The 25978-nt window shown below is 39.5% G+C and overlaps 1 protein-coding gene across 1 annotated transcript; it reads left to right on the forward strand.

Annotated features, from left to right (window-relative positions):
* Nucleotides 1–821: 821 nt before the first annotated feature.
* GANC (glucosidase, alpha; neutral C) lies at nucleotides 822–25347 on the forward strand. The gene is made up of 23 exons (XM_009887982.1): nucleotides 822–1006; nucleotides 2599–2707; nucleotides 4273–4400; nucleotides 4941–5123; nucleotides 5991–6036; nucleotides 7462–7528; nucleotides 8912–9008; nucleotides 9595–9775; nucleotides 10669–10813; nucleotides 12049–12284; nucleotides 13470–13596; nucleotides 14505–14584; nucleotides 15454–15597; nucleotides 15998–16094; nucleotides 16479–16580; nucleotides 17064–17307; nucleotides 18968–19032; nucleotides 20141–20217; nucleotides 21470–21544; nucleotides 21968–22081; nucleotides 22611–22723; nucleotides 24232–24335; nucleotides 25238–25347. Exons 1-23 carry the CDS (start codon nucleotides 822–824, stop codon nucleotides 25345–25347), a joined length of 2829 nt encoding a protein of 942 aa, XP_009886284.1.
* Nucleotides 25348–25978: the final 631 nt, after the last annotated feature.

Genomic DNA, 25978 nt, shown 5'->3' on the forward strand with positions numbered 1-25978 from the left:
GGGGCCGTGGCGGTGCTGTCCCCGCCACCCCCGCCGGGGCAGACCCGGGGGGCGGCTGCACCGCTGGAAGGTGGTCCGGTTGCGGGGCAGAGAGAGTCCCGCGGAGCTGGTGCCGACACCCCAAAGTGCACGAGTATCTTCAGGCAAAAAAAAAATAAATGGGAAGGGGCCTGAATACGTGGTTACTGTGAGGTCTCTAATAATAACCCGGATCTGTTAATAGTTAGTTCACAGTAATTGTGACCGAGTCTTCATGACTGGCATCTGCATTTTATCTGTTGCATGAATATAATTAATAAGTATTTTGTAAGCATATGTCTGCTAGTACTAATATCTTACTCTCTTCAATGTGTGTCTGGACTCAGCACGTTCTGGGAAGTATTTTGATGATAGACGCTACTGGCAGTCCGTTTTTTCCAGGCAACCCAAAAATTTAGTGTTATCTAATAGATCCAAAAGTCACCTCAAGCCTAGAGATAACACAAAGCTGTCAGCAGGGCCATCAGAAGCCTCCCTCCCTCCTCTGTCCCACTGCAGCTAAAAGAGAAAGGGGCAGGGTTTTTCCTTTTCTGCCAATCCTGCCTTTTTCTCCATTCTTATTACTGGAACATAATATTTGACTATAAGGACTGCAGAGAGAGATCTGTCTTCAAAATGCAAAACCCCAAGAATTCACTCATGCTGAAATTCAGCTCTGTTAGTCACAGATTCAGTTGTTTGCCAAAATTATCAAAACTTAAAAGGAAATGGTTTAGCATGGAACTAAATGTGTAAGAAATTCCTCCCATATCCAGACACAGTAGTAGTCCAAAGTCCATTTTATGTCACCACAGTTGTCTGCACTGTATTTAAACCTTACCCTTCTTGAGGAGGACCCCCATCTGATCATTCAGCAGGTGCTTGGTGAATACATAAAAACATTTTCTTTATCTGCTTTTTCTAGTGTCCAAGATGAGGCTGTGGACAAAAGCACCTTTAAGGAATGCAACCAGATTGCTTTTTACAGGTAAAAAGAAGAATTACAGAGTAGGGTGTTGTGTTGTGTTTTTTTTTTAAACCAGTAATATTAAAAGATACAAGGAGTAGTTACACATTGATTTTTAATCGCAGCAAGTCTGCTACTTTCCGGATTTATCCTTCAAACTGAGCATTCCACTCACCTGTCGGCAAGCAATAATCAGCATATTTTAAAATGTGAGATCTTACATCCCAAACCTCTTCTGGTAAAATTCAAAAGAGTCGGTCCTCTCACCTGACAAAGCTCCAGCAGTATTTTAGCTATAGATAGATACAGGTTGTTTTCTTGATGTGGATATTTCTTGAATATCCATAGTTCAAAACAACAGAATTCTCGATAGAAACCATTAGTCTGTGACAATAGCATACATGATTACAGTTCTGTTGAACAAGTACCTTTGAATTCAGCATCAAATCTAAATTCTTGCTCATCAGTCTCTGAAAGCTAGCCTTAAGCGAAATGATCCTTCTCATCCCATTTCTAACTGAGATACCTCTCCTCCACCTTTTTTTCCTTCCATACTCCATTGCTGCCTGAGTGAAAGGAATGCTTGCCCAGTGTTATACCAATTAGTCACCGACGTGCTGGGGTACAGTTTCAGATATTCATTTATATTCTGCAGGAAGTTATGTTGGAAATTAACGGTTGGACTTGATGATCTTAAAGGTCGTTTCCAGCTATAACAATTCTATTATTCTGTGTTCAGAAAACCCCAAATAACATTTTGTCAGTGGGAGCAGGACTCCTCCCTCTTCACACCAGCCCTTTCTAGCCTGTCGCCATTTTAACTTAACACAGCTAATTTCTCAGCAGGAGGTTGCCAAACATTTGCAAGCATCAGATCCTGTCCTTGCTCTACTTTTAAAAGAAATCCTTTGTCTGATTGCTCATGTTTGTGCAATATCTGTTTGCAAGGAAACAAAGTCGGTTTACTGATGAAGAAGCTTCCCTTTAAGGTAGCCTCCAAGACACTTACTTATCTTCAAATAGTTCATAAAACCTGGGCTCAGCAAGGAGCATTCTACAAACAGTTGAAAGAACCTCTGTTTCAAGCTCTCTGACCTAGAAACATCATCAGGGCCAAAAGCTGTAGTCAAAACTCTGTAATTAGCAGCCTTGTTGAAAAACAGTTTCCTCAGTACATGTTCAGGAGGTTACAAATTACAAACGTATACTGCTTCATCAGCACAGAATGTAGAAGCTGTTCACTGAGGGACTGCAGACTGAGCAGGGGTAGATGACAGAAAATGAAAAACAGATTATTCAGCTGAAATTTCTGGGGTCATGGAAAGAAGAAGAAGAAAGTAACTGGACAACTGAGAATTTACACTTGAACTAAGACTATTATTGTTTATAAAAACCCTATAGAGTGGTGATGGGTAACCAAACCCCTCTAACATCTTATTCATAGAAATGTATGTGTGCTCACAACTATATTCCTTCTTTTTCCCCTTGACTTGAAGTGCTGATAATAATTGTATTTGAAAAAATGTCAAGACAAAATTATTAAGTAAACATTTCTGACAATATTATGTCCCTCTGTGTGATATAAGACCAAAAATAATTTTCTGTTTTGACAGGCGTCAGAAACTTCTACATCCTGGAAAATCCTTGTATCGAGCATTGTTGGATTCAGTCACATTAAGTGATGAAAATGTCAAATTCCAAATTATTCATGAGGAAAATAAGGTGAGATCCCACCTAGCATAAGAGGATGCTTACAGAAGGAGCAGTGAATATTATCAACAAGTCTGATAATATTTGCAAGTTTTGAAATTCTTCAGTGATAGCTATTTAAGATACAATGCAAAGTATCAGCTAAAAGTGTCCTTACCAGTCAGTATTTATTTGACAGCTTGAGACTGTGCAAGGAGAACAGGTATTTTAAGGAATTAAAAAAAATCTTTTAACTTTATGAAAAATTTGAATAGAACTCTATATCTGAAAAAGAAATGTTTTTAATTCAGAGTTTTCTCCACTATTCCAAAATAATAAATTCTTTTTCTGTAGTGGAATAAGAGGACCTATGTTCCAGCACCTCCTAACTATACCTTTGTATTCCTGTGTTTGCTCAAAGACAGTCTTTTGGGAAAAAGAAGTCTTTGCATTTAAGAAGACAGCCAGGAAGAGGAGTGTCTTCTATTTCTCTAATTTAACAGCTTAGCAGCTAGCACATCCTCTTAGGGAATAGGCAATGTAACCCGTCCTCAGATTATGGGAGTTTGGAACTACAGCTCTCTTCCGTGCTCTAAGCATCACACTATATCAGTGCACTGCATAAATGTATTTTTTGCCTCTCCTGTTAATCCTGACCTTCTTTGTAGTCAGCACAGAAAAAGGAGCCTATTTTTTGTCTAGATTTTAAGGCAGATGAAAGATTGAAGGCTCTGTGGCTTCCTAGACTAATCAGGAGTTTATACAAAGATGGCATGATGTAAAATATGTCCTACCAAGCAGGATCTGGAACTCCAAATGAATATTTTCTGTCTTGCCTACTCTGTCCCTGGGATTATGGCTCTCATCCTTTTTGCCTTTGATGAGAGCAGGGCTGATTGCCTTCCAGATAGAGGGAAAAGATATCAGGCCAAAATTCTTCAGCCAGTTTTGGGTGTCAAGGGAGGAGAGATTACGAAAGGAACAAACAAAAAAAAATTGGACTTGTGGTGTAGGCATCCTTCACAGAAGAAAAATGAGTCATTTTGTATGAGGTAGAACAAAGTGATTTTCCAGTTCCCTGAACTCTAAAATAGCAAGTTATGGTGGGTAGGGCAGTATTATGCATTTTCTTTAGGTGTCCTTCTGACATAGTGTCAGTACCACTGTGAATACCAGTGAACACAGAGCACTGACGTTTTTGCAAAAAAGCCCCCATCTCAGTAGTATTCCTCTCTTACATTGACAGCACAGTAGTGAAATTGTCCAGACTTCAAGATTAGTGTATACTACCCCTGTTTTCTGTGCTGCTTGTGGGGAGAGCTGCAAAATGTTAGGCATGGGAAACTTCAAGATAAAGAGTACACTTAAAAAGAGTTGCTTCTTCAAAGGGGAGAAGTAGAATTAACTGATGTAAATTCATATGGATGGTGATTGTCACTCAGCAATGCTAAAGAACATTAAATCAGAAAGCAGGCATGTTTTTTTTTCCAAACAGTAAGTCTTTGGTGATGTTGAGTTACTTACAAGTAAGTAACTAAAAATACCAAGTGAGTTGGTATTTTTTATCACTACCAGTTCATCTATTTGTTTGCTCCCAGGTTCTTCTACAAGTAGAAATTTGTGAAATAGAAGGCAATATTTTCAGGCTTAAAATTGATGAGGCATCTCCTCTCAGAGCAAGATACAAAGTTCCTGATGTTCTTATAAAGGAACCTACCACCCAGAGGTAAGTGATGGGAAGATGATTTAGCACCTTAGTAATTTACGCAGCTTCCTTTGCAAGAGTGTTTTCCCTTCTCCCTCATTTGTGCTATGCTACAATTATCTCTCTGCAATACAAAGTTGTTGCAGGATGAGAAAATAAAAATGCATGTGGTTAATTTACTTTCAAAAATTCTTGTTAAATACATAGGGGAAAGTTTTATCATATACATAAGAAACATGAGGCTATTTGACCCAGTCAGAAAGTAGCCTACTTGTTATGATGCATCATTTTTACCTAAGGCATTACCTGTTAATGTGAAAGGAATGCAAACTCTGGATAGTTTTCACGGCAGTTCTGTAGCCACCTGTTGCACTTTGCAGTGAACCCTGAACACAGCATGTATTTCTGGCATTCTTTGCCTCAACATGAGCCTTGACGGTTTTATATTTATATATGGGCAGATATTCCCAGCCCATCTTTTGTTTCAAATCATTATTTAGTTACAGTGGATTTCACATGCTGCTGATTCACATAAAGCTGTTGCTGCTTTTCATTTGCCAGACTCTTCATATCCCAGAAGGAAGCAGGTATTTTGGTGCTGTCAAGTGTTAAGGAGGACTACAAACTTCAAGTCACAGCAAACCCCTTTCAGGTTGAGCTACAGTCCAAGGGTGAGACTGTTCTGAGCATGAATTCCAATGGGTTGTTGTATTTTGAGCACCTACAACCACCTCCCAGTGATAGGTACAGTATCTGTCTGTTGCTTCGTAGTATGTACTGATTCTGCAGTAGCTGAAGATAAACAATTCTATGGAATTGCAATTTCTGTTGTAGAAAATGTTATGCATTGAAATCTGTCTTTTTTCTTTTACTTCATACCAGTAAGTACAATGGTGAAATTCTAACATAGAAATTTGAGATCAATTAACTGCAGACTGCTTTAATCCCTTGCAGCAGCCACGTGCAAAATTCTAATGTCATTTAATGGCCAATTCTGTAAAACAATAAAGTATACTCTTGTCTTTCTTGGGAATGAGTGTTGGTAGTATGATGAGGTTATCATTTCCTTTTATGACTAAACTTAGTCTTTAGGTAAGTTTTATTTACCATATAACCTCTTGAAGTAAGTTTTATTCAACTTAAAATGTGCCATATAGCTGCAATATTTTACAGGTCAGTCCTACTGCAAAGTGCTGGAATGTTGGGAAACCACAGTGCAGGGCATGTCATGACTAGAAAAAGAGCATAGCAAGCATCTATCCTAGAGACCATGATTTCAAAAATTGTAATTAACAGAGAGTCCTTAACAGAGAATGACAAAGAAGTGAGGATCTTCTGGGTGGGTAAAATGCTGATATAGATACAAATAAATATGAAAGGCCAAGAAGTCAACCTAACTCAAATATGGAGTGAAGGTTATTTTAAGACATTGAATATTAAAATGATTTGCCAGTTAGAGCTCCTAACTATGACAGCCATTTCCAGAATAGTCAAGCACCAGAACTCTTATATAATGTCTAAGGCAATTCATAATGTTATATGAATTTTCTGTTTGAAATCCCTCCTTACATTAACAATAAACTGATTATGTCTGTGCATTGTTTTCACTAGAAAACCTACAGCAGAAAATGAGGAGGCAGCAAGTGATTCCTCTAAGGTAATCCAGGCTTACTGCAATTCCAGCATGAATATTTTGTAGAAAAGAGAATTACAATCACATGTTCATTTCTTCTGGTACTATGTTTGCAAACATAGTCTAACCACTTTCCAGTGAAATTCAAAAAGGACCTGGCATTTCACATTGAGATATCTTGCAAATTCATAGATGAATAAAGGTTTATGTGTTTTACTGGGGCTGTAGAAGGCATCAGTCAGGTAGATCTAGCTCAAAAATTTTTTTTCTGTGGCCTTTTTATTGAGAATTTCTTTCTTTTTTGTTCTTTCATTTGATTTGGAGTAGATGTGTAAAAGAGAGTTTATGGTGATATTTGGTCATTTTCAAATTCCCTGTTCATTGCAAAGAGTACTTCAAAAGAACGAGACCTGTATCATAACAGTCCAAAAATATGCCTCTGCATACATTCATGCTTAATACAGAAGTAAGATTCTGTCTGAAAAAAAAAAAAACAAACGGGTCCTGGCAGTGCATAAAGGCACATACCAGTTTTCTCAGGAAGTTATGTCCATGATATAATTTTAGCCTCCTGTGGAGCAGATGGCTGCTTACTCCACCGTCCTGTTATAAATGGCAGGAGCTATGCTGCCTTCAGCATACTTGTGTCTGAACTCTGAGTTCTGCCAGAGAGTGTGCTTGCTCTGGGGGAGTCCCATAGCTGCAAGAGGCCACGTCTGCTTATTCTGGGATGAACGTAGAAAAGAAAACCAGGAAAGGCGCTGCAAAAAGTGGAAATTCTGGGATAATGAATGGCGGGGCACAAGGCTCAAAATTTGAAGGAGGGTAAAAGAAGTATTAGTTACACACACAGGACTCTGGAGAGTCTGAAGAGTTTTTTGTTGTCTGACCCTTACCGTTTACGGGAGTAGTTTGATATCTGTTTGTATAGGTTTTCCTGTTTGCTTCCATCCATGCAATCTTTGCATTTCATAATTGTGTTCAACATCCAGAAGAAAGACATTTTTTACACTGAGAACAATCATTCACTGGAACAACCTCCCCGGGGATGCGGTAGAGTCCCCATCCCTGGAGGTTTTCAAGATGCAGTTGGACAGGGTGGTAGATAATCTCATCTAGGCTCCCTTTTCCACAAAAGGTTGGACCAGATGATCTTTTGAGGTCCGTGTCAACCTATCACTCTATGATTCTATCCAAGACCTCAGTTATTACTTTTATGCTGTATCAGAGTGCATGTGGGCTCCACTCGCATGTCAGTTCTTCAATGTAAATTCCCACATCAGGATCTGAATTGTGATTTGGGTTTATTTATATTAGCCGTATTTGGAAAAAAAAACCCCAACAACCAGTTAACAATGTACAAATGTCATGTAAATAAACATATTTTTCTTAGAAATACATGGTGTGAGCAGTTGCATTTGCTTGGCTTAGCTATTTCTGTTTATGCAGGAGAACCGAGAGGATCTAGGTCTCTGGCAAGAGAAATTTGGCCGTTTCTTAGACATCAAAGCTCATGGTAAGTCTCAGGCTTGTTCTGGAAAACAACTTTACTGCTTTGTATATACCTACATTCATTCATATTTCTGTCTGCTTTCTGTTTAGCTGCTTAATGTTTACCAAAGTCTCACTTGCTCCTTCTTTTAACTTGCTTACCAGATATTAGTAACAAATTTGACAGAAGTACTGTGAATATTCATTAGATTTCTGTTCAGGAGGGAACACGTTAAATGTGAGCCATTTTGTGAGCTCACTGTGTGCCATTTCTGACACAGCATAACCCTATCTGTGTTGGCTGACTGGTATTATTTCCTTTTTATTTTCTGTTTTTTCTTTTTTAGTATCAGGGCGTAATACTGAATTCACTTGTAGTTATTCTCATGAGATATCAGAAATCATGATATCTAAGCATTATTAATTATCACAGGGAAAGTCTTTAAAGTGGGAGACTACAAAAGAAAACACTGAGCAGTCGTAAGGGATAAGAAGAAGGTTATAGAAATGGGTAGGTCAGTAGCTCAAATACGATTTAAATTATTAATTACCAAAATTTATGACCATCTGCTGTCTGTCCAGTTTTATTCCACATTAATTGAGTTGGTTAGCTTTGTCCATTGCCTCTATCATGCAGACTTTTATGGCAACCAGCACTACCCAGCAGCAGCAGTAGGGAGAGGGAAGTCTGAAAGAGCTTCCTTTTGGTGACAGGAGCTTCTTCAGTTCACAGTCAAGACGCAGAGGGGCAGGAAGCTGTTTCCCTTGTTGTTCATGCTGTATCTGATGTAGTAGGCCTAGCATCACGTTTTTCCTGTTTCTTTGTGTTGGAGGAATAAAGTCCATATGGTCAGGTTCTGATCCTGAAGCCACTGCTTGTCAGTCTACAGGATCTCTGGTCACCTGCCAAAAGTTGCTCTGGATTCGGTAATGTGACAAGATGATACCACTGGCAGAGGCTCTTGTGCATGCTACTCCCATGGCTGAGGCTGAAGAGAAGAGCAGTAGAAAACAGACAACTCTGACTATTAAGTCCACTGTGCTGTGCCACTGTGCTGCAAAGCTTGGCTTGTAGGTACTGGGGTAGAAACAGGAGATAATTTTAAGCAGTTTTACCACAGAATAAAGAAGTGACCCACTATTGCATGGTTTTGTTTTTTATTTTTTATTGAAGCGATTCGTTTTATCTTCTTAAATCAAAATGAGAATAAATACAATAAAATCTGTTTAAAACATTACCTGTATAATACATAAGTAATAATGAAAGTGAAGTTGAAATCAAGTATGAAAGAGCTAATTATTAAAACCTGCTTTTTAATATTTTTTGTTAGGTTGCTCTGCTCTTTTGTTTTCAGCTAAGCCTGAGAATGAAACTCTGTGGTTGTCTTTCTGAATGTTATTCCCACAGGTCCTAGTTCTGTAGGTATGGACTTCTCTTTACATGGATTTGACCATGTTTATGGAATACCACAACATACAGAATCACTTCTTCTCAAAAACACCAGGTAAAGGTGGTAGATTGCTAGTGAAAGCAGTATTGTTTTTGTAGAGGAGAGCTACAACATTGTCTTAATAATTTAATGCAGACAACAGCTTGATATACATGTATTATATAGTGTATATTTCAGTTTAATGATAGAGCAAGCTGAATCATAGCCCCTGTCCACGTGGACTAAGTTATTCTGCTTTCCCTTTCTGCTCTGCAATTCCAGGAATGACCCCTTCTTTTCTCTCTCAATTTTCCATGCAATTTTTTTCAGAGTTGCAGGATTGCTCATGTTTAAGTAGAACTCTTAAAAGAGCAACTCCATGGGAGGATGGGAGAGTTCAGAATCCATATTTTAGGACTTAGAGGAAATTAGCAGTAGTCTCACTAGCAGCAAAAAATGTTGTTTGATTCAGATAGCTAGGACCAAAGCAAAGAAGCAGTAATTTAGGATGTCCACATTGCAGCTCTGCATGCTAAACAAAAGACTGTAATACAGAGTGTTCACTGAGCGTTCACTGAGTTTAGTGGAATGGCAATAGAGCTAAAATTGGCCTAGTGCAGGGTGCTTACATATAATAAACACATCTGTTTATTTGTCCTAGTGATGGTGATGCTTACCGGCTTTATAATTTGGATATCTTCGGCCACAAGATACATGACAAAATAGGCATTTATGGTTCAGTGCCCCTGCTCTTAGCACACAAGCCTAACAGAACTTCAGGGATCTTCTGGCTGAACTCTTCAGAAACGCTTGTGGATATTAGTACAAAGGCAGTAGCTGAGGTGAGAGTTGCTCACTTTTCTCAGAATTTAATAATGAAAAAAAAAAAACCCACTCCAGGAAAGGGCCAACAGAAATATGACAACATTATTGGAGATTTATCTTTTGCTCCCTAATAAAGACTTGTCAGTCTCTTCCTCCTGTCCTCCCTACTGTTAAATCTGTTGTATTAAACCACTGAAAAGAACAAGGTAATGACTCCTTTCAAGAGTTAAGTTACAGAATTTGCATCTTAAGAGATCTACAGGAGAAGGCAGAGAGGAAATATGTAATGTTGGAGCAGAAAAAATCTACAGGTCGATGTCATAGGCAGAAAAAAGGGTGGACAAAAATCTTGACAGTCTCTTGGATTTGAGGAATTTTTCTGAGGTTTTAAATTCTTGGAATTGCCACTCATTTCTCCTTAGCAGGCTCATTCTTCTGTGAAATGTAATTGATGTCCAAGAAACAAAATATTCAGGAAATGAATTAACTCAACTCTTGAAACACAAATGTATGAATTCTGTTTAAAATTGAAACAGTGAAAAAAAAATATTTCTTTATTCCAGCACTTCATACATGGTTAAAATTATTAATTTTCTTTATTACTCATGATATAGTTATAGATACTACTCAAAGATCCTGCAGAAAATGCATAGTCTTTAATTGCAGAAAATCTTTAGTTACTTTTCCCCTCATTACTCATTTTTCCTCATTAACTATTACTCTGTATTTTGTATAAGCAGTATGCAAAGTAAAGGATTTGTGAAAGATGTATAAGAAACGTTCAGTGTGTATTCCTAATACCTGCCAGGTATGTGTTAGTGAATTTTGGGGGTTTCCGTCTTTGCTCCTTCATTGAACAAAAGTTTGATAGAGAGAGAAAGACTCAGTTTTACCTTGGTTTCCTTCAAAGCCCAAGCAATCCGGATCTGCTGCAGAGACTGCTAAGCAGAGAGCAGTACCTCTAACTGATGTGCGCTGGATGTCAGAAAGTGGGATCATTTATTTTTTCCTGCCCACGGCATTTTGTATCTTCAGGGAGTTTGCACAACTAACAGGTACTAACTCGCATAATTGGAGTCAGAATGGCACATTCACATGGGAGATTCTCTGAGGAGCATGCTGTACCCAAGAGTGGGTTAGTATTTATCTAGCCCATTGTGTGCAGGACACCAGTTGTTCCCAAACTGCAGTTCGCAGAGCAAAGGCTGATGCGTTGTGAAGACAAGCTTACATCTTTGTGTTCCCTAGCATCTGCAGGTGGTCAAACTTGGCCCTAACTGAGAAGCCAGCATAGTTACTGCTGCCTGAATCTGCTCCCTTAGATGAAGAAAGGAGACACGGGGGGCTAGAACTGCCAGTCACCATCAAGACACGCTGCCTTATAATGAGAAAAGACTGAAGTTACAGATAAATGTGTCCTGGAGAGTAGAGAATGAAGACGGGTAGTGTGGGAAGATGGGAAGTGTGTCCATTAGGGAAGGGAGCAGAGATGGCATGCAGGTATGGGAAAGGAAAGAAGCGAGAGTCTCAGGAAGAGGGTAAAAAAAAATGGAGGCAAGAGGACTAACATTTTATGAAAGCAAAATTCTTTATGTACTAAAGAGAATTAAAAGCAGAGAAACATTCCTTGTGGTTCTTTAGTGTGTTAGCAATGATTGTTTGCTGTTATGGAGAGTATGTGGTTCAACTGAACAGGAATAGGAATGTAGCCAGATTGCAAGAGGATCTCGCCAAGCAGAAGTGCACACTTGGGAAAGTTTCCCAGCTCCCTTTTGCCATATGCGTACATGTATACATGTCTTCTAATTTTAAAAATTCCAAACAATTGCAATTCCATGGTTTTCCTTGTACTGCAGCACCTGTGGGCCTGTTTACAATTCTCAGGTTCAAGGAGTCACAGGAATTGCATTCTACTGATTAAAATCTGATTAATTGTTTCCATTAATTACAGTTAAGATCATCTAGAATATTTTTACCTTAGAAAAAAATAAAAAATAAAATTGTATCAGTTACTGGAATGACACTTCAGCACCATGGAAGAGCAAGTTCCTTCTCACTCCTGTATTATCATTACAGCACTCTGCTCTTTCTAGCTGTTGAGCCCACTGTAATATTTGTTATTTCAAGAATTCAGTCACTTGGGTGTGAAGAACGTGCTTGAGCCTCAACTTAGACCAGCATTCCCTAGCTCCAGACAGTTACATATTAATAATGTTAAATTTTCTAGAGTGTCTAGATACAATTCTGAAGGGCATTAACAGTGTTATCTTCATTCATATACTCTGCCTAGGCACTCAAGCCCTACCCCCCCTTTTTTCTCTGGGCTACCATCAGTGCCGGTGGAATTACGAGGATGAGCAAGATGTGAAGGCAGTAGATGCTGGCTTTGATGAACATGGCATTCCTTATGATGTGATTTGGCTGGACATAGAGCACACAGATGACAAGAGGTATTTTACCTGGGACAAAAAGAAATTCCAGAACCCCAGAAAGATGCAAGAACATCTCAGGAAGAAAAAACGCAAGGTAAATAATATAGCAGGAAGAAAGAAAATATTTCTTCATAGTGGGAAGCTACCCAGTCTACCCAAGGTACTTCAGATACTGGAAACAGTTTAACTAGAACAGAGTAATTGAGACTGTTGCGGTCTGCTTCCAGTGTGCAAGGTATAAATTCAGCTCCTCGTGCCATTTTATTATTTCGTAGTTTGTTCTGTATCCTGGCCATCAGGCTAAGTTTGACCCAAGTGGAGCTAAGTTTGACCCGTGTGGAGCTCCATCTTACAGAAGCAGCCCAGTGCTGTCCTTGATGGGCACAGTAGAAAATCTTTCTACTTAACATGAGCTTTCGCCATTGCTTGTTGCTATCCTAGCTTCAGCTTTTCTTTGTATTGATAATACTTTTTTTTTCTTCTTATGCTAACCGGGATTTGTCCTTTATGTTGATACGATTACTTACCATAAACTAAATGTTTTTTCCTTCTGGTGAAGTCCTGGTATGATGTGCAGTCTGTTAGCTTAGTTAGTCTTTATTTCTGCTTTTACAGCTAAAATATTTTCCCTGGAATTATAGAGGTATTAAAATGTACCCAGTTAATATCTAAAAGTTGTAGAATTGTTAAATGCTTTATCTTTGCCAAAAGTCAATGAACAGGGAACTGTTGAAATAGCATTCAACTTTTAGAATCTCTTAGTTGGAGCTATAGTACATTCTCAGCTTTACAGCAAGGCAGTTAATGGCAGCAGAAAGTAACTGCAAAATACAACACCTGGATGTTTAAAAAAATTAAAAACTTCTGTTGCTGTTTTATGCTTTACAAACTAAGATATAATTAAATGTCTTAAGGCAAATTATTTTAAGCAGGGACATGAATGTGGAAGTCATATTTTTCCATTCACAGAATACAATGAATTGAACATAATGTTTTTAGGGGTTGCAGTATTTGCTTTTATCTGAAACGATGTTTTTTGATCCTTACTTCAGATGGATAAGCATGAATTCATGTCCTCCTTGTAAATTCAGCTGTTATACATAAGTCTAGCACAACATATACAAGCACTGGTAACTGCTTTCTAAAATTAGTGACACAGCTACCTTCTTTACCTGAAGTGATCTTATTATCTGCCTTTTATCAAAAGTGAACTCTTTCTGTTTTATTCAGTACAGTTGATGCTAATGATGTGTTTTGTTTTATTTTCTTATCCTGGCAGCTTGTCGTCATTGTAGATCCCCACATTAAGGTTGATCCCACATATACCCTGTATTCACAGGCAAAAGACAAGGGATATTTTGTGAAAGACAGAAATGGGCAAGATTTTGAGGGCATCTGTTGGCCAGGTAAAAAAAAACACTCTTGTCTCTACATTTCAAGCTGTTTATTTTTAAAAATTTGTGGAATAGTTTAATTGGGACCCATGGAAGTGGAATTAAATTCTTACATTACTTGCATTTTTTTGTAAGTATTCGCAATTTCAAATACTTTGTGGTTTCTTTGATATAGTCATGTTCTAATAATTACCTCAGCTGCACGCTGCCTCTGTTATGTCTGTTAGCTCTGCACACAGTCCCAGTGCCTAGAGCCTATTGATCAGAAGAGCTATCCCTCTTCCCAGCTTCTCTTGGGTAACAGAAATGCAGCCTGGTCTGCTGCAGTGAACACAGCTGATGTAGGCTGGATGAAATTAAGTGAACCCTGATACTGAAGACTTTGATTCAATCATAATATAGTGATTTGACATGTTATTTTTCATGAGGAGATCTCATTGCGGAGAGGCAAAGGAGGTTGTCCCCCTTCTTTGCAGACAGAAAGCCCACAAGCTTGGCAAAGGAATGAATATGGGAAAAATCGAGGACGTACTACAACTTCTAGTAGCACGGTAGGATGTAGTTATTCAGCTTCTAAGTGACACTTTCCAGTGTGAGCTCAAAATACTAGGGATGCTGTCTCTCCCTGGCTTCCTGTTCACATCTGAACAGATTTCAACTGCTAGCTGTTATCCTTAAATGGTGCTGAGCTTCATATCTCCAGGATCTACATCTATTGATCTGCAGAACATTGCAAGGGGTGTACTGAGTTCCAACTCGGCCTTGAATTTTCTCTTAAGCTTTTGTCTCAGAAACAATAGCGACCACATTATTGCTGCCCATTGTGGAAAGCATCCTAGCTTTAGGCCGCTGTAGGTGCAAAGACAATGCATGCATGCTATTAAAATCAGGTAAATAATTGGGATCTCCCACATCCACAGGTTCCTCTTGTTACCTGGATTTCACCAATCCTGAAGTGCGAAAATGGTATGCGGATCAATTTGCCTTCAAAACATACAAGGTGTGTATTTATCTGCTCTGATCTGCATATCCCAGAAAGCCTGAAAATGGGGAAAAAAGAAAAGATGAACTACTGGCTAAGCAAGTTGGTGACTTTTGTAGCTGTATTATCATAATGTAGAGGAAAATATCTTGATAAGCTGAAGTACCACTGAGGAATTTTCTCCATGGACTAAGAAAGTTAGAACCCATATGCCACCAGTGAACCTGCTCACTTAGTTGCAGCAGCAAGATGGACAAACTGCAGGCATTTTAGCAACCCATAATTTAACACGGCTGCTGCAATTCCAGCTTTTACAACCATGACAGCGCACAAGGAGTGATGCGGGAGTGCTCTCTCACAGCTCATGGTCACTTCACACTGACCTTCCCTCCAGCACTCCTGCCTAGTGCTGAAAGCGTCTGGGTGAACACTGCTGGACACCTGCAGTTCCCCCCTCCCTGCCCCGAAGTTCTGGTTTGCAGTAGGACTGCTGAAACCACTACCCTTGTAGACATCCATAGTAGACATTTCCCATGCCGCTTTTCCTCTCCAGTTTTTCTCTTCTGGGCTTCTCTGATCTTTTTCTTCATAGCTATTTAATACCTCTCTTTTCCCTACCTCTTTTACCTCACCAGAAGGCAGGAATAACAAGTTTTGTGAGTTTTTTAAAAATCAAATGAGCTTGTAGGCTTCTACCCTGACCAGAAGGGCCACCAAGAGACATCAGATGAATGACTGGCTGCTTTCACAGGAGTGTAATTACCATGTCTTTCTTTGCTGCTGCTGTTTCTACTCATACTCCAGGCTGGTCTGACACCCACTAGAGATAAATACACTAAGTCACAGCAATGGCTCTGTTATGTCCTAATTGCAACCCCTTGTCATAGGGATCCACTAATATCCTCTTTGTATGGAATGACATGAATGAGCCTTCAGTCTTCAAAGGGGCAGAACTAACAATGCAGAAAGATGCTGTGCACTACAACAACTGGGAGCATCGAGAAGTACACAACCTCTACGGATTCTACCAGGTAGAGTATCTGAAGACACAAACCAGCAGTTAGTCTCATGGAGTATGTCTAATGTGTTAATTTACACAGTAGTAGGTGTTCTGTAACCTCCATCAAGGCTTGAAACTCTGCTGTGCTGAATATTGCTATATTTGAAATAAACTCTGTGGTTGGTCACAAGAAAATGTGCCAAGATCTGTGCCTCTCTGCCATAACGATGTAAATTACATTGGCTGTGACTACAAGATAATAATATTTTTTTTTCAAGTATATTTAGTAAGAAAGTGTTGCTTTCATAATAAATATTATTTGTGGGTACAGATTTCTTAATTTTCCTGCCTTGGAAGGGCTAAAAAGGTAGTGTAGCAAATATCCTAATTACAGAGTTTGTCTTCCTGACTTGTATATTCATGATTTTCAGCAAATGGCAACTGCAGAAGGACTCATCAGACGTTCTTCAGGAAAAGAGAGACCATTTGTCCTCACACGATCTTTCTTTGCTGGATCACAGAAGTATGGTAAGTAAGGACTAGCTGCATGCCTTCCATGCTGCTTTGTTCTGTTAAGTTTGGTGTGTAGTAGTTAAGTCTAGAGAGGACAGAAACTATCTTAGAAATACTGGCATGGTGAGTTCGTAAGAGTGAACGTGATTAAAAAAATCAGGAGAAGCTGTAAAAATGCGTACAAGTTAAACGCAGAAAAAACACCTGTGTCCTGTGACAAACCACTGCCTGCTTTTATTGCCTATTTCAGGAGCATGCAAGTATAGAGGAAAAAAAGTTGTAATGAACAGCAGTTCACCAGCAGTTCATGACCATTTTTGTCTTCTTTCCTTAACTGCAAGCGTAAGCTGAAGCATACCCCCAGCTTTCCTGTGTAATGTTGAAACTGGGTATTTCCAGGGGCAGTGTGGACTGGAGACAACACGGCAGAGTGGGGTTACTTGAAAATATCCATTCCGATGCTTCTCACCATCAGCATGGCAGGGATTTCATTCTGTGGAGGTAAGGTGTTTAGCTGGAGTGGCTCACTATGCGTAAATCACTGGTGCCACCAAGCCTGTATCCCAACATAGACTTCAGCAGAGATGGTGGAAAGCTCAACAGTCCAGTGCATTTCCAGGCAGCTTCACAGATTAATCTGGTTTCAGAAGCCTGGCTTTCAACATGAGTTCTCCACTAACTCTTATATAGTGTTTGCATCCCACCTGGAGCAGGGGTCCTCAGGTGGTGTTCCGTAGCATCACTGTGGCAGTCCTTTGTCACTGGGGAAAGCACTCACTTAGAAAGCTCTCTTGAGATTTTTGTTAAAGGATAACTTGTTACACCACTCTTATTTGAACAAGCAGCTGCCCAACAGCAGCACTGCAGGCACACACTGTGAAATGCATGGATTTATACACTTGGAATGTTTATTAGAGGAGTACTTCACATTTTTCAGAATAATTTCCAAAAATGTGTATTTTTATTTGTCTGCGCAATATCTAGCTGATGTGGGAGGGTTTATTGGAGATCCAGAACCAGAATTACTTGTTCGCTGGTATCAGGCTGGAGCCTACCAGCCCTTCTTCAGAGGTCATTCTAACATGGAGAGCAAACGGCGAGAACCGTGGCTCTTTGGGGAGAAGAACACCCAGATCATCAGGGAAGCCATTAGAGAGCGCTACGTCCTCCTGCCATACTTATACACACTGTTCTATCGGGCACACACAGCGGCTGAACCGGTTATGAGGTAAGAGCATAAGTCAGGAGGTTTAGTGATTATGTTCAACTTGGAGGAGGGAAGTTAAATTACCATCTCTTACTTTTTTGATTACTTATTTAAATATTAAAAAAGAAGAAACACACAAAAAATTATTAGATTTTATTTTCATGCAGTCTGCAAGTTTTGGTAGGGTTCTTAGAGGAAAATTATATATTTTGGGGTTTTTTCCAAATGACACCTGGAACACACTAATTCAGTAAACACTGCACAACCTTTAAATATGTTTTTAAAGTACTGTGGACTCCAAACTTCTCCTTGTGATAAAGAACATTATGTACTATTCTGACCCACACTTAAAACAGTGCTTAACGGACTCAGAACTTGCTAACCTAAAACCATTTCCCCCCTCATGAAAATACTTGTTACTGCTGAATTGTTACTGTTATAAAAGCTTATTTCATATTGATAATTTGATCATTTATCTCTGCAGTATTTCTTATAATTTTTCTTTTAGTAGAGATTCTAATGATCTAGAACAGAAATGAAATTAGAAAATAAACTTTTGCTCTGCTGCTCTCTGACCTCAGAGAAAGTGTCTCGGTGGAACTGAATGCAACAATCCTTTCAGCAAGAGATGAATGTCATTAATCTCCCTGATGTTGAGGTTGCCCTAGAACTCTCATTTTGCACCACATTTACCTTTATTTATTGTTTTGCAAATACAATGCATCTCCTAAGCTTTAAAAACATAAAGGTCTATTTGAAGAGGGTTGAGTGGTTTGAGTTTTGAAGATGATTTGCGTTACAGACAGTGTCTGCACATGTTTAGGCACATGTAGATGCTCCTATTGTACACACTGACATAGACAGTGGGTTTCTGTCTTTCTTGAAATGAAGCTTATGTTGACGTGTGCACTGCCGACAATATTAAATAAAACTTTCACTATTTTAAATTGGCTGCAGTAGGTACAGAATTAGTGAGGAAGCATGTTATTTTTTACACTGAGACAAGCAGAGTGGAAAATGTATCTCATTAGCAAGCGCATAAACAGTAGGGCTGCAGCAAACAAAGAGATGCCTATGAGTAAGCAGGTTAGCCAGGCTTGTTGTGTAACGAAACCCAGACCTTGTCTCCGATGAGCTATTACTGTCATAATCTCTTTAAATACACAACTTTAAATATACAACTCCTGTTCTATAACCAGATGGTTATTGCACTACCCTTTTTTGAGAAAGACTGAAATTGAACTTCTGGTGCAGGTTTTTCAGTCATGACCAGGAGGAGACATGCTGTAAAAGCAGTGGTGAGCTGCTGAGAACAGGAAGGACTGTGCTGTAGAGACCAGCTCATCAGGTGTCAGCATCGCTGGTAGACTGTGACAGAAAGGCTCATCCATCTCTCCTTTGCTAGAAGGAAGGTATAGGTAGTGCAAGTTTGTAAGGAAGAAGGCAGGAGGGAAGAAAGTGAAGCTGCAGGAGGCCAAACCATAGGTATATTGGAGTGTCTTAACCCATGTTGTACTGGGAACTCCTCAGTGACTCAAAGGGGGTACTTTAAGGCCCTATCTTCAGTTCTTGATAGCTGTATCTTGCAGAGAGGGAGAAAATGGAGCCTGAAAATGCCAGGAGGTCTTGAACAGACTGGTGGGAGAGGAGCAACTAACTGAATCTCACTATCTTTCTACAGGCCTCTCTGGATAGAATTCCCAGGGAAAATAGAGACTTTCGGTGTGGAAAATGAGTACATGCTGGGTAAGCAGGTGTCTTCTCATTCTCTGGAATTTGAGTTAAATATTTTTGAGGTGATAGAGTGTCATGTGACAAACAACAAACCAAGAAAACTCTACCCAAGACTTTTAAAAATTATACTGTAAATGAAAACAGAACTTGAGACCTCTTTAAGGGACCTGGTTTTAAGGGCACCATGAAAATAGGGGTCATATGAGATGCAAAAATTGAGTTCAATCTCCCTAGGCACTTTGAAAAAACATGGTCTGCTTTGACCTGAAACGTGGACGTTCGCTGTAGCAGCGAAGACCACAGTCTGCTTCAGAAATGACAGGAGCAAACAACTACCATCCAAAACTGATTGGTTTTTACTCTGCTATAGCTGGCTGCTAAAGTCAGTTTTCTCAGAAATTAAGCTAAAGAGATGAATGTGTTTGTGTGAAGCATATTCAGCCTATAAGGGAAGAGAGAATGGGAGGGGAATGTTGCTTTTCATTATTTTTTTGTTACCTCTGGGCTCAAGAATGCCTACTAATGGCTTTCAAGTGAAGGGCCATTCACTTCTCTTGCAAAAGCCTGAGCAAGGTAGGCTGGACACAGCAGCAAAGCTAAGTGTGGTGAAGCAGAGCATTTCAGAGGACTCTGGGAGTTCAGCTTCATCACCAGTGGGCGAGAAGGGAAGATGTTTATCAAACTGTACAGTCTATATACATTAACATATTTTTTTAGGAGTAAAGAAGAACCATCCCCAGTGGATAAGCTTAAGCAGATTTTTTTTACAAGGACATTCCTGTCTTCCACTCTTTTGGTTAGAAAAGTGTATTTTTTTGTTCAACCAAAGAGCAAACAGGAAGTCATGTCTTAGACTAAGAGGGACCCAGAAGTGCCTCCAAGCTGGTGGGTATACAATGGAGCCCAGCTGCTTCCCAGTACCATAACAGAACAAGACCCAAGCAGCTGTTCGGCTCCCTACATATGTTTTTTTTTCCAGTGGAAAGTTAACCTAAGCACATGGTGTGCCCAAGCAAGCCCCTAAAATGGCTACGGGAGGCTGCCAACCGTAGAGCACACAACTTCCACTCCAGTGAGATACAGCCTTAAGGACCACAGCCATGTTTATGTTTTTCTCCAGGAAATGCTTTATTGGTGCATCCAGTCACGGAGCGAGAGGCCAAGGCAGTAAGCGTTCTCCTTCCAGGGTCAGAGGAGGTGAGGATGAATATGAAGCCTCTCGGCTGTTCAGTCCAAAGAAGTATTTCATACAGCAACATTCCAGCTCCCCATCTCATAACTGCCACTGTGCCAAGTGCTGGCCAGCCATTCTGTGCCACTCTGAACCTTCCCTCCATCTTGATACCTCGTATGCTTAGCTCACAGTAAATTTATTTTCTTGCTTTTCCAAAAGCTGCTGCACAAGTCTCAGGTCTCCTGTAATTTAAATCTCCCCTCAAGGCTTGCTGCTTCTCATGGAACACAAAAACACAGCTTCATTAAATTGTCAATTCTGTTTTTTCATGTGTTTCTCTTTGGGTGAAACTTCTCTTTTACAGAGAAGAAAATGAATCTTTAAAGAAAGATCATAAGGAAAGCAGAGGGAAGTTGTGGAGAGGGAAAATTATAAGAAGGAAATACCATCCTCAGTAGCCTGGGATGTGTGTAGCAAAGACTTTGACATGTACAGAGATCAGTTCCTCTCTGAAGCAAAATTATTTATCCACAGGATGGCACTGTGATCGACTCCTACAAAGACCATTTGGCTGCAGCAGCTGAGAGGTGGAGGAAGGGAAGGAATTTGGAGAAAATAGTTCCTAAGGGAAAGCCTGAAACCCAAGAGAGGAATGAGAGGAAAGACAGCAGCAAAGGGGAGCATGTGGGACCATACAGAGCCTTCTGACTCCATTAATGCATCTGAGAAAACTTAGAATTCTTCTCAATATAAGGAGAAAAAACAGACTAGGCTCTCCAAACAAGTTAAGAAAAATATTTTTATCAAGATATCTGTTGGAATTGACTGTCTGTCACACTTAAAGCAGTTAAACTTGCTGGCAAGTGTGGTGCATGGGAAGTTTCAGATGTAGCTCTCTTTTGTGACCTGTTGTTAGCAACTTTGTTGTTAATTTTCACTTCAATATAAATCTGCTTGTTCTAGAATTCAGCACTTCTAGATTAAAAAAAAAAAAAACAACAAAAAAAAGAGTGGTATTTCATGGTTTTGCGTTTCCAGATGCATAAATATGTTATGCAAACTGTAGAATAGATCAGCTTATTTTTGTGCTCCAGGAATGAGCATTTATTCTTTCCATCCAGAAGGTCATTTGGTTTAAAAAGTAAATGCTATTTCTTGTACATCGACTAGGTTGTTAGGAATAGTGACAGTAAGGTTAAGCAGAAGAGCAACTGCATCTGCAGAAGGAACAGATCATGTTAAATGTCATGCTCATTCTTTTTTCATTTTTCCTAGATTTGGTATGATTTCAGAAAATTTAAACGAATGGAAAATCCAGGCACTCTGAAGATCCCAGTAACACTGGAGAATGTATGTTTTTGTTTTAAAATACTACTTCCATTGAGCAGAAAAAAAAAACCAAATAGGCTTTTGTTTTGTCAATGTTCAAAATCAGAAGAGTGACATTTCAATTTCCTTGTAGGAATGTAATGTAAAATGGCTTTTGTGTAGAAGAAAATCCCATCTCCTTTGTTGTTAGATGGAACACTAATATGTCCTGGTGGTAGAGAAAAGTGAGGTGATGTAAGGGTGACTTCTCCAAGCAAGTATATTTTGCTTATACACATACAGGAAGATTACTGCTATTCCCATTGTTAGTTGAATAGTTTATGTACTTGTGATAAAAGCTCATTTTCAGCTTTGATGAAAGCAAGATTCAGTTATCCCCGTTCCAAGTTAAAATTATATGATCAGAGTATATGAACATTTCTACCCTGGCTTTGTCTTTTGCAGATTCCTGTATTTCAGCGGGGGGGCACTGTGATACCTCTGAAGACCACGGCTGGAAAATCCACCGAATGGATGATAGATATTTCTTACGAACTCCGTGTGGCCCTGGACACAGAGGTACTCTGAGATGACGGTCCCGTTACAAAGTTGCCTTTTATTCCATCTGACCTTTTTAAGGTCCTTGATGCCTGTTCAACTAGCAGAATAGTATCTGCATCTGTATGCCCACTTTGGGAGGGGTCCCACCTCCCTCCCACTGTTCCCTTAAAACAAGACTATCTCAGTATAGCAGAGGCAGAACATTTTTCTGACCTTTCTTAGCCCGCCTCTAGTCCCTTGGAGGAAGGAGCAGAGAATGAGCAAGCCACAAACTTCCTCTTGGACACAGAGAGAGAACTTCCCACAGCTGTCTTTTCTAATAAACAAGGTGACACCTGGCACCCACATCAGTTTACAAAACCACATCCAAGTCTTCAAAGCACTCTCAGAGCTGGACTCCCTGAGCCTTCCAGGGATACAAGTCAATAAAGAAAAATAGACACACACCCTTCACTATGAAGCATAACATATAGTGAGACATTTTTAGTTTCTTTGTCCAGCACTAGAAGCTGCTGTTAATTTGTACTCCCTCTGGTGTGTTTCATAGGCCTGTGCAGTAGGTGAGCTCTACCTAGATGATGGGCATTCATTTCAATATCTCCACAAGAAGCAGTTCCTGTATCGGAAATTCACCTTCCACAAGAACATTCTGTCTTCCAGGTAACAGCAGTTATGGACAAAAGCCACCCACAGGCTGTCATTGGAAATGCCTTTTCTAGTTCATGAAGCCTTCTTACAGATGTAGACGTATTAGTCTCATCTATTGTGTAGTAAAGTCCTAGAGCATGCAGAATCTGTTATAAAACTGCAGACGTAAACAATGTTCTGCGTAAGTCTAAGGGCAGCAACACATGAAATACTAAGTTGTCTCATTGTTTCAGTCTAGTCAAATCTACAGATTTTACATATTTACTCAAATACAACGAAAGTCATCAGCAAGAGTAAAGCCTACCAGAGAGACAAAAGGAGATAAACTGGGATATTTGCAAATAGGCAACACCTGGAGTGCTTGTATTTTCTAAGACATATTTTTCTAAGATCTTCACTGAGAGGGTAGTTGGTCGCTAGGGAAGTGGTCACAGCACCAAGCCTGTCAGAGTTCAAGGAGTGTCTGGACAATGTTCTTAGTCATACAATTTAGTTGTAGGTAATCCAGCAAGGAGCAGGGATTTGGACTCGATGATCCTTATGAGTCCCTTTCAACTTGAGATATTCTATAGTTCTATGTGGTAACAACAAACAGACACCATTACATGTAGTCTCCAAAAGTCATCAACAAACACACCATATATATTAGTATGGTAAAATATACAAGAAAAGCATTTGAAAGGAAGCACGAGGGGACACAAGCTGCAAAGGTTGAGTGAAACAACCTAAAAGCCAAAAATATTCATAGCTGTTTGTAAGGAAAGACATCCTAAATATGCCACTGTGACACTTTACTGTCGAGTTATGTTGCCCATAGGGCTGTGCAGTGCATAAATGGTGATTTTACAGGCATTTCTTTATTCCTTCAGGGTTCAAAAATATGCAGGAGGTCCTAAAACTGTAAAATTTAACACAGAGCAAAACTGTAGACTAGCTTGGATAATGTAGTTAAAAGTATGCTTCAAATCTCTTTATCTGGGACACAAAATCTGAAAAGCTTAAAAATTCAGGATGGAAAATAAGAATGCTGCTAAATCACTAGCAAATCTAGAAGTTGAAAAAAAGTCATTTTGAGATGAATGATACAACATTCTGTTCACTCTGGAAAGGAAAGCTTCATTTTGATTTAAATTAGTTACAAAATGAAAGATAACTCTGCCTCAGACTGAAACGTCTTACTTGAAAAATGTTAAAATTAGCGTTACATTTATACTTGGGAGTTTTAACTCCCATTTAGCAAAAATCCACAACCTTTTTGGTTGTCAAAGCCATGCTTTTTGCCACAAAATATCTTCCCAAATGTTTTTTTTTTTTCTAACTTTGTGAAATCTGCTATGAAGTAAAAAATTAGCTGGTAACAGGAGAAAGTTTTACTTGTTTCAGGAGAAAGGTAAATAGAGGAAAGGAAACCAGTACAAGGAGCTTTCAGGGTGATACTCAAGTATTACTTTCTCTGTATGATGCTGAACTTTTACTGATGGACAGAAACTAATGTATATGAAATAATTTTCTTTTTTCAGCTGCACAGATGACAGTGGACAATACCACACTACATGTGTGGTTGAACGGGTGATAGTTCTGGGATTTGGACAGCAACCTACTTATGTGACAGCCTGTTCCAAGGGTAATGAACTGACTTCCATTTTACTAACATCATTTAAAATACCATTGCACTGCTGCCATTCACCAGATGTGGCAAACTGACAGCTCTATAAAGGAAGTGTTCTAGCATAGGGAGCGTCTTTGTTTAGTTTTATTTGCTACTTTTTCGATATCAAGGACAGAATTTAGTGAAAGGAGCCAGCAGCTACTCACCACTAATATTACATGCATAATTAAAGAACGCTTACTTTGTAAAGCAATAGATACATCAGTAAAAGTGGTTCAGAATTAACAAGTGCAGATAACTTTGTCCTGCATAGAATATGACCAGAGATAGCATTTCAAATGAAGGACCATTTGCTTGGATCTATAAGCCTGCCTAGTCTAGAACAGGAAGCTTGCAGACAAAACCAGAATTACCTTTCTGTTCTCTTGCTCATTCAAAAGCATTTGGAGTTCCTGAATATGTGGGGATCTCTAGAAGCTGTGATGGTTCCCAAATCAATAGGCAGTGGCATCTAGAGAAAGGCCTTCTAATTTCTGGCTGCTTTCCAAGCACGTCCCTTCACTTTGGGAATTGTGTGGACAGGGACTTTCTGCCTCCAGCTGTCAATCTCAAGGACTTTTAGGATATGTGGAAGAAAACCTATGCTGAAACAAGGGTAATTTTTTTTTAGAAAAATCCTTCAATAGTTCCATAATTTGATGTACCATAGTTTGAAAGGTCAGAAAAAAAGAAATAGTTTTTCAAATTCTGCTACATTCCTATGTGTATAGTGGGCAGATTTGACTCCTGCTTCTTTTTTTAATCAATCTTATCCACCAGGCAGGGACAGCCTGGATTAAAAACTGGAGAGAGTAATGTATAACTGTTTCAGAAGGGTTCTTCTTAAATCTTATAATAAACTCTCTTGTCCTGTTCAGATGGCAAAGTAAAAGAAGTGGTTTTCACACGCGATATGAAGACCTCTGCGCTGACACTGGAAAATTTAGCCCTGAGTGTAGATGCTGACTGGGAGATTTGCATCAACTGAAAGGAGACACAACTTCTTCAGAGTATTCATTGAGAAGCTGAGGGGATATAAGTTGGGAGAACTTAAAATGCTCACTTGGATCCAATCAAATCGAGGAAGATATTTCCCACCTACACTCCAAACTAACATTTCCTACAGTTTTTCTTGGATAGCTCTTCTATTCAGCAAAAGTAATAGCACTAGGATTGTATCTTTGGGGAAAAAAGCTAAATACTATCTGCTCCAGACTATCTTCAGTTAGGCATTAAAATTGAGTTCTGCCTTCACTTGCACCAAAAAAAAAGTCTTCAATTGATAGGGTGAGATTGTGGCTCGTCGGCATAGGGTTTAATGTAAGTATTTGAAAATCCCACCTGGAGTACTTGAGGAGAGCAGATCTGGGCCAGTTTGACAAGCAGCGTCAGTAGATATGCCAGACGCAGAGGTTATCATCAGAGTTCTGCCTGCAAGCTGTCTTGTGGAAACAAACCCAGAAGGAGACACCCAGCGTGATTACAGACACTTGCCCTTTCCACTCCTTATGACAATGCAAAATCAGGCAGTCTGTACAGGAAAGTGAACAACAGGTGGGCCAAACAGCTCAGTCACTGAAGGTAAGACTTGAGTAGGTTGTGCCAGTCAGTTGTGCGAT

Source organism: Charadrius vociferus, unplaced genomic scaffold (assembly GCF_000708025.1).
Source record: "Charadrius vociferus isolate BGI_N301 unplaced genomic scaffold, ASM70802v2 scaffold337, whole genome shotgun sequence".
Lineage (NCBI taxonomy): Eukaryota > Metazoa > Chordata > Aves > Charadriiformes > Charadriidae > Charadrius > Charadrius vociferus.